At 24.9% G+C, this 10,765-nt stretch overlaps 2 protein-coding genes across 2 annotated transcripts in view; both read left to right on the top strand.

Moving 5' to 3' along the window:
• The window catches only part of LOC119578825 (protein KTI12 homolog), a gene marked incomplete in the record, with an annotated part of 3,557 nt that extends 2,921 nt beyond the window's left edge, over nt 1-636 (top strand). The window contains 1 exon segment of the mRNA XM_037926459.1: nt 208-636. Coding sequence (XP_037782387.1) covers nt 208-334 — 127 coding nt within the window.
• Nucleotides 637-10,153: 9,517 nt separating this feature from the next.
• Nucleotides 10,154-10,765, top strand: part of LOC119578367 — a 2,973-nt gene continuing 2,361 nt past the window's right edge. Inside the window, exon 1 of the mRNA XM_037925963.1 lies at nt 10,154-10,298. Within this exon, the coding sequence (XP_037781891.1) occupies nt 10,161-10,298 (138 nt within the window). The 5' untranslated portion in view covers nt 10,154-10,160. The remainder of the gene's footprint in view (nt 10,299-10,765) is intronic.

Raw genomic sequence — 10,765 nt, 5'->3', positions numbered from 1 at the left:
ATGTATATGTATATGATATGTATATGTGTATGTATGTATATGTATATGATATGTATATGTATATGTATATGTATATGTATATGTATATATATATATATATATATATATATTATATATATGTATTATTTCATATATATGTATACATGAATATAAGAAAAAAAAATATAGCAAAGTAAAAATAATATTAACTATGTTTTTATCTCCACAGTTAACACTGGCAGAATTGACACGAGCAAGGAGACAGTTCATATCCTACACAAAGATGCATCCTGTGGAAGACACTGCAAAATTATCTGCACTTTTTGTTCAGTATCTCAATACTACTTTGGGATAATGAGTGACCCTTAGTATAGGTGCACTTTTGAGTTTCTCCCTAATATTTGGTGGTCAATATTAGCTGTTCTATATAATTTTTTCACATGTTACTATAGAATAGAATTTTTAGAAAAGAAAATTCTAGACAGCATTGCACCTCCAGTTATACTTCATAATCCTTTTTTTCTCCAATTTCATCTTATTCTTTTTTTATCTTGTTTATGAGGCAATAAGCTCATTATGGGCTAGTATACCATGAAATATAAAGAACAAAATGTACTCTAAAAAATAATGGGAAACATAAATTTTGCAGACAGTTAATGTTTTTTTGTCTTCTACCTTATGTTATACAAGACAATTTTTAGTCATGCATATTACTTTACAAGTATCAAGAGTGATTTGTTTCATTTTAAAAGAATTGTCTATAAGATTCAAATATTTTTTGCTTAGTGTTTAAGGGTACCATCTTGATTGGTCCCCTGATGCATGCTTGCAAAAACTTCCCTTTGAATGATAGGCCCCAGATAACAGGAATGTTGGCATAACTCTTGCAAAATTTTCACTTGTTTTCATTTTAACATTGCATTAATATTTCGTGATGAAAGATAATGAAAAAATAAGTGGAAAACCCCAAGAAAATTCTAAGCAAATTGAAATGTTGAAGTCTTTGCACACTTGAAATATGGCTTGCATGTTACTTCCTGTTAATGTGTGTTAGCCTGTACATGTGTTATGAAGTTTACAAATTAAGAACTAAATAGTAATATTAATATAAATAAATTATGGAATCATACAAAATGCATTAAAACCTAGTATATATAAAAAGTATACCAAGGTTTAGGTTGAATACCAAAATGGGACAAGCGATCCTCCCAAAGTATCACTAATATATATAATGTTATTATATTCCATATGTCATTAAAGTAACAATCAATACCAAATTATTACATATTTTAGTAATGTAATTCAGAATAGTTCTTTTTCCACTTCATTTGAATGACAAATTAATCAATGGGACTGCAACAAGTTACATGCATAGTACACATTTAACCCCTATTATTTCTTATAGATGATAATTACTAGTTAATAATATGAGCTGTTACTTTTTCACTTAATAGTACTTGGTCATGTCAGTCTGGTGATTCTTTCTTGTATATTCTTTATACTTAGTCTCCCCCCCCCTGGAATAAACACACATGGTGGAATGGGTAACTCTTATATTACACCACTTTAGTAATATGATAATGTTATAGTTCACTATTTACACTGACACAGATCCTGTGAGGCTATTACTGATCGAAAGAGAGTGAGCAGTTTCTCTGTTGCTCTTATTAATGTTTCTGCTGAATGGGTACTTTTACTAGCCACTCACAGTCTCTTAAATTTCACACTTGTTCATGCCCTACTATGAGATGATATCTATATGTCGAAAACAATATATGTGAGTGTCAGTAATAACAAATAACAAAGATTTGATTATGACAGTCATAAGAAATGTATATCCAGTATTATAAAAGGATAGCATGAAACTACTCCCATGCCCAAGATGTGGAAGGTTTCCCATAACTGTCTAATTGTTTGTTATGTGGGACTAAGGAATATTTTTTTTAGCCCTGTGATACACATTTGAGCTTTCTTTTCATATATAACATTAGTATTGTAGACAAATGCTATATTGATAAAAGAAAAACACTAACATCAAATCACTTTTTACTTTTTTTCTAAAGCATATATATATATATATATATATATATATATATATAATATATATATATATATATATAGATATATATATATTATATATATATATATATATATATATATATATATATATATATATATATATATATATATATATTATATATATATATATATATATATATATTTTTTTTTTTTTTTTTTTTTTTTTTTTTTTTTTTTTTGCCTTTGCCTTTGCCTTTTGCCTTTGCCTTTTAGGGGTTATTTTAGTTATTTTCAACCCTATGTACTACAAAATGTTATGCAAATTTCCAGCTTACTCCTGATAGGGAAAAATAAATAGACAAAAAGCAGTAATCTAAAGGCTTACTGGTGCATAATCCCCTTGACCCAATGCAGCAGGGGATGGCATTTAAACACATGCCATGCCCACTATGAGTTTAGTTTATTAGTCAATGGCAACAAAAGTACTTAGTCACTGATGATCCAATTATTTGTGCTACCAGTTCAGTATACCTTTTTTCTTGATTATTGGAAATATTTCTCTTATCTCATATTACTGATAGTAATGTCTATAATATTAATGACATCAATATTGACAGCATTAAAAAGAAAAAAGAAAAAAATCCAAAAATTCAGGAAAGTTTCAATCAGGTGAGGTCACAGGGTCAACTATTTGACTCCTTGGTGGGTAAGCTCTTATTAAGCCATCTGTGTGTAGAGACATTTCACAAAAAAATTATATAGGGAACACATTTTCCTGGCACCACTGGGTTAAAAGAAACTTCAGATAAATTAATTTCAAGTAAATACAAGTAGTGATTATAGTTTAAGAAGATTATATCCCTTCAGTGTTGCCAAATGAAAAAATGGCAATTTTGAGAAATAGGCATGAAGATTCTGTCACTGATCTAATAGGACTCGGCACTCCCCCCTTCTCACCCCCCCCTTCAAGTGGGTAACTAGTAATATTATCATTAGTACTATAATTAGAATTTTATGTTTATCATTATCTTTAGGTTCATAATAATTATTGAAATAGCTATTGCTGCTATTACTACTATTATTATTATTGATTTAGTAAGCTGCCCTTATTTTAGAGGCTAATGTTAATAAAATGTTCCATGTGGTAGATTGTACTAATATGATGTTAATAGTTATCATAACTTGTTTAGCTTTACATACAATATCATCATGAACATAATCATAATATACAGGTTTAAAATAAAAAGTTGATTTTCTTTTTGTCTGTCTTTTCTTTTCAATTAGAGTTCTGTAAGAAACAGGTACAAACAAATAAAATATTTTACTTCAAACTGTATATTTGTGAAAACACATTGAAATGGAAGAAATATATGTAGTATAAGAGAATATGGAACCCATCATTAAAAGACATTTGTGGGGAATAGAGTTCTTCAAAGATACAATCTAAATTTGAAAGTATATAGAAGTTCAAATGTTAGTTCAACAGGTACAAACAAATAAAATATTTTACTTCAAACTGTATATTTGTGAAAACACATTGAAATGGAAGAAATATATGTAGTATAAGAGAATATGGAACCCATCATTAAAAGACATTTGTGGGGAATAGAGTTCTTCAAAGATACAATCTAAATTTGAAAGTATATAGAAGTTCAAATGTTAGTTCAGGAAAGCTTTGTGACCTAATTAATATGGAAGAGAATATACTGTATGTATGAAAAATTGCATAACTAGTTACAAAAGAATTAATTGCATGGGATTTGATTTGCCATTCTTACATATAAATAAATACATATATAAGAAACTGCAGAGGAAAAAATGTGATACAATAAAAAAATATCAAGATTCATTTTTTGATATAACAATTTCATTTAAAGGGTCAAAAAAGTTTTTTTAAACTTTTGAAAAAAATTTTAAACATTCAATTCCCTTGAATCCCAATTCAGTTTCAATAGTGTCCAAACCTTCTTAAAGAGAACATTAAAACAAGGAAAAAAAAACCAGAAAATTAATTGGCACAAAAGAAAATGTGTAAATTTTTCTTTAAAAAAAGGAAAAGAATAGATAAATAAATGAAAAAAAAAGATAATATGGATAAAAAGGGGAAAATATAAAAAGAAATGAAATAAAATTATTATGGTAAGAAAAGAAAAAAAGAATTGAAAATTAAATAAATAATTTAAAAAATTAGATTATTAGTTTATTATAATATATAATAAATATAGGAGATATAGAGTAGATGAAGATAATAAAAATTAATGAATTTTTTTAATTTATATATAAAATTTATATATAAAGAAAAGATCTCTTATATTTTAATAAAAGATATATAAAATAGAATAATATTAATAAAATATTATTAATAAATTTAAATATAAATATAAAAATATATTATATAAAGATAATAATTTTAAAATTTTGAAATAATAACCCTAATATAAAAATAAAAAAAAAATTAAAATTATAATATAAAATTGTTAAAAATTTTTAAAAAAAAAATAGATATATATATATACATATATAAGATATATATAATATCTATATATATATATTAATATAAAATATATATAATATATAGATAACTAGATAATTATAAACTATTATAAATACATATTAAAATTTAAATATAAATATCTATATATATATAATATATAATATAATTAATTTTTAATAATATAATATCTATTATATATAATATATAAATCTATATATATAAGATTATAATCATATAGATCATAATATACATATATAAACTAATATAATTATATTATCTAATATATATTAAAAAATCTATAATATTATATATAGAAATATACATCTATTAATTATCTATCTAAACTATCTAATTATCTAATCTATATATTAATTGATCACAGTGTACTATTTTATATCTATCTATAATTATAATATTATCTACTATCAATATATCTATTTTTAATATATTATATATCTATTAAATATATATATCTATCTATATATATATATCTCAATATATATAATCTATAATATATATATACAAATATATAATATATATATCTATATCTATCTATAATATATCTATCATATATATATATATCTATCAAAATATATATTATCAAAAATCAATAATAATTATCTATATATATATATATTTTTATAAAATCTATATATATAAAATATATCTGTATATAATAATCTATCTTACTATCATAGATATATATATATATAATATATATATAAATATAATATATTATATATAATATAATATAATATCTAAAATTTTATCTATATATATCTATAAAATCTATATAATATATTATATTATAGATAATTATTATAATTATTTATAAAAATCTATATTATATATATATCTATATATATATATATTATATTTTATATAATATATATATATATAAAATATATATATTATATATATATATTTTATTATATATATAGAATATATATAGATATAAGCTATAGATATAGATTAGAATGATATATAGATATAGATTATATATATAGATATAGATATAGATATAGATATAATATATAAGATATATATATAGATATAGATATAATATATATAATATATATATATATAATATATATATATAGATATATAGATATTAGATATATATAGAAAATATAGATATATTATATATACTATATATATATCTATATATATCTATCTATCTATCTATCTATCTATATCTATATCTATATATATATATATAATATATAATAATATATATATATAATATATATATCAATATTATATATCTATATATTATATATAGATACTATTATATATATTATATATATATATATATATTATAATATATAAATCAAGAATAAAAAAATTTAGTGTGATGAATGGTGGATAATAATGTAATATATATATGTATTGTATATATAAGTATATATATAAAATATAATATATATATATATATAATATATATATTTTTATATATATATATATATATATATATATATATATATATATACATATGTACAAGTACATATATACAAGCATAAATACATATACAAATGCATATATACTTATATAAACATATACATACATACATATATATGTATATATTTACATACATACACACACACACACACACACACACACACACACACACACACACACACACATATATATATATATAACCATAAGAATAAAGCACTCTGTAAAAATATAAGCAATACTCTACAATTTACTTACAGTCTCTGGATCCAATTCATCCTCATATTCCACAACTTCCTTAGCATAGAAAGGGATATAAGGAAGTGCAGAGAAGATGGCAGTACTGCATCGTATGCTGTCTGTGCCCATCAAGTCTCCTAGAGTTTCAAAAGGGTAAAACTGGTGCAGAACCTTCCTCCAACCTGATCCAAAGGCCTGAAATTTGAGATGAAATGACTGAAACTTTTATTCTTTTCAAATAAGAACTATTCATAAATATTTAATACTTACAGTATGGAAAGTCAGGCCATAAATAAGCAGAATGTAATGCACAGATTAGTAATACTGCAACAATGTGAAGAGAAAACATCATAATCCATCAACTATCATCTCACTTGAAATTTGGGATGATGCAATTTATTTGTGATTTTCCTTCCCCCTTATGTATGGTCTTTATAAATATGTACCAATCCAAGAGTGAAATTATATTTAACTGAAAATAAACATAAAAAATATATGTCTTGCTTATTTCAGTGAGATTTTTAGCCCATGCCACTGCGAGTGAGGTTACTTTATTATTTTTACATATATATGTCAACTAAGTCACCAATGAGCCAATTATAAGATTGCCTGTCTTGCCTGTTTAACCTTTTCCTTGATTTATGAAAATATTTTATGTCATCTTAGTTTGCTGTTACCAATGTTTATAACATTATAGTAATTATAATGTATATAATAAAAATAGCACCATCGATATTCTTAGCATTAGTAAAAAAAAAAGTTTTTCCTGCCAATTCAAGGAAAGGTGAAATCAGGTAAGGACTCCTTTGTGGCTAAGCACTAGCAGAGCCACCTATGTGCAAAGATATTTCACAAAAAAATTGAAAATGAGCACAGCATTTTCCCGGCAACACTGGGTTCAGTGAAAATACTGTACTTTGTACTTTGTTCTTTTTACTTTGTTCTATACCTTTGAAGAATGCAGTGCTGAGGAGAAGAAACAGAATAGACTGGTTAGCAACATCAGCTAAGCTAAGACACTCCTGCCGGATGTCCTCTTCTGATCCTGTACATTTGTTCTCTTGGACTCGTTCCACCCAAACCTTCATTCTGGGACAGATATTGAGCTTCTTAAAAAGGATGAATGGATTATGCTCTTAAGCTCGGGTTCCACTAGCCAGATTCTGCACCAGTCTGGAGCAGATTCAGCACTGTCCTGGAGTCGGCTCCAGCCATCCAGCTTCCCATTTTGGTTCATTTTAGTGACAGTCCCTAGGTTGGCTTCAAAACATTTTTAGTGATATTAAAAATTACATAATACTATTTTATAAACTTAAATGGTATTATTCCCATACTTGAGCCAGGTCCTAGAGTCAGATAAGGCAAGCAAAATAATGGCTAAAGAGAAATGTTGTATGCAAGTGTTTTAAACTAATGCTGCACAACCATGTTAGAATACTTGGAAAGTTTTCATGATTAGTTTTTTTTTCTCAAGCTCCCTTAGTCATGAAGTCTTGGATGTTTTCTCTTTTTTTTTCAGAATATCTTTCATGAAGCAAAGGTCATATAGACCTATAGGGAAGGTGAAGTTGCAAAAAGGGTAAAGAAGGGGGTGTGCTGATAATAAAAGTCCTACACATCAAATGTTATAGAGCAGTTTAGAATAGTATAGTATTGAAAAAGAGATAGCGATAACAGGGAAGGAGGGGTTTGCAGATGAAGCAGGGAGGGGAATGGAGTGTGTTGGGAGGGGGTCATGTTAGGGGAACATGAGTAGGAAGAGAATAGATGTTGGCAGTCACTGAGCATAGAGGGAATGGGAGCAGAGACCATAAAAAAATAAGGTAGATAAAGTTAGGGGTAGATTAGGAAAAGGGTCTTAAAACAATTTTAATAATGGTAAGTTTAAATAATAGTTTAATAAATGGGGTAATATACATAAATATATAAATATAATAATAACAATATAGATAGAGAGAAAAATTAATAAAATATATTAGTTTATAATCAAGAATAATAGAATATAAGCAGAATAGAAGAAAAGAGATAGAGAAAAATATAATATATATATAATGAGATAGATATAAAGATATAGAAGAGATGAGAGATAATAAGAAAAATATATATATAATAAAGATAGAAATATAGAATTATATAGATGATATAAAACATATATAGATATTGATATATAGAACAAATATATATAAAATATAAATAAAATATAAGATAGAGAGAATAGACAAGAGATAGATAAATATAATAATATAGAGATATAAGAGTATATTTTATAGATAGAGATAAAAGAAAGATAATATAATAAATATATATAGAGATAATATATAATCAATAAAAATAACAGATAATATTAATAGAGAGAAATATAGAGATATATATTAGATAAAATATAGATATTTAAATAAAATATAATAAATAATAATATAATAGATAAATAGAGAGATATAATATAGAGAATAAAAATAAGAGAGAGAGATAAATATATATAATATAATAGAGAGATATATAAATATAAATAATAATTTTAAATAGATAAAGATATATAAATAAATAATATACATAATTTATAATATTATAATATATTATCAAATTTTTATATATATATATATATAAAATAAAATTAATATAATAATATACAATTTTAATAGAAGATAAATATATTAAAAATATATTTTATATATATATATACTAATTAATAGTATGTAAAATTTAATATATATAAATATATGATATATATATATATAGTAATATATGTAGAATATATATATATATAAAATATAAAAATAATATATTATATATAGATATTTTTATAATATATAGATATAATATATATATATATATATATATATATATATATAAAAGATATATATTATAATATATATATTATATATATTATATATATATATAAAATATAAATTTTATATATTATATTTTATATAATATAATATTATATATATATATATATATATATATATATAAAATATATATATATATTATGTGTATATATATAGTGTATATAATTTTATATATATAAATATATATATATATATAATATATATATATATATAAATTTATGTGATATATATATAGATAGATATATATATATAGATAGATAGATATATTATATATTATATATATTATTATATATATAATATATTATATATATATATTATATATATGTATGTATGAGGAGAGCTAAAACTATCTAATCATAACTCAGAATAACTTATCTTTACCTTATGTATCCTCCAATGTCTCTGCTCCCATTCCCTCTATGCTCAGTGACTGCCAACATCTATTCTCTTCCTACTCATGTTCCCCTAACATGACCCCCTCCCAACACACTCCATTCCCCTCCCTGCTTCATCTGCAAACCCCTCCTCCCTGTTATCGCTATCTCTTTTTCAATACTATACTATTCTAAACTGCTCTATAACATTTGATGTGTAGGACTTTTATTATCAGCACACCCCCTTCTTTACCCTTTTTGCAACTTCACCTTCCCTATAGGTCTATATGACCTTTGCTTCATGAAAGATATTCTGAAAAAAAAAGAGAAAACATCCAAGACTTCATGACTAAGGGAGCTTGAGAAAAAAAAACTAATCATGAAAACTTTCCAAGTATTCTAACATGGTTGTGCAGCATTAGTTTAAAACACTTGCATACAACATTTCTCTTTAGCCATTATTTTGCTTGCCTTATCTGACTCTAGGACCTGGCTCAAGTATGGGAATAATACCATTTAAGTTTATAAAATAGTATTATGTAATTTTTAATATCACTAAAAATGTTTTGAAGCCAACCTAGGGACTGTCACTATAATGGAACCAAAATGGGAAGCTGGATGGCTGGAGCCGACTCCAGGACCAGTGCTGAATCTGGCTCCAGGACTGGTGCAGAATCTGGCTAGTGGAACCCGAGCTTAAGAGCATAATCCATTCATCCTTTTTAAAGAAGCTCAATATCTGTCCCCAGAATGAAGGTTTGGGTGGAACGAGTCCAAGAGAACAAATGTACAGGATCAGAAGAGGACATCCGGCAGGAGTGTCTTAGCTTAGCTGATGTTGCTAACCAGTCTATTCTGTTCTTCTCCTCAGCACTGCATTCTTCAAAGGTATAGAACAAAGTAAAAAGAACAAAGTACAAAGTACAGTATTTTCACTGAACCCAGTGTTGCCGGGAAAATGCTGTGCTCATTTTCAATTTTTTTGTGAAATATCTTTGCACATAGGTGGCTCTGCTAGTGCTTAGCCACAAAGGAGTCCTTACCTGATTTCACCTTTCCTTGAATTGGCAGGAAAAACTTTTTTTTTTACTAATGCTAAGAATATCGATGGTGCTATTTTTATTATATACATTATAATTACTATAATGTTATAAACATTGGTAACAGCAAACTAAGATGACATAAAATATTTTCATAAATCAAGGAAAAGGTTAAACAGGCAAGACAGGCAATCTTATAATTGGCTCATTGGTGACTTAGTTGACATATATATGTAAAAATAATAAAGTAACCTCACTCGCAGTGGCATGGGCTAAAAATCTCACTGAAATAAGCAAGACATATATTTTTTATGT

The sequence above is a fragment of the Penaeus monodon genome, chromosome 11, assembly GCF_015228065.2.
Source record: "Penaeus monodon isolate SGIC_2016 chromosome 11, NSTDA_Pmon_1, whole genome shotgun sequence".
Classification (NCBI taxonomy): Eukaryota; Metazoa; Arthropoda; class Malacostraca; order Decapoda; family Penaeidae; genus Penaeus; species Penaeus monodon.
Note: the sequence above shows the minus strand (reverse complement) of the source record. Positions and strands in the feature narration are given on the sequence as shown.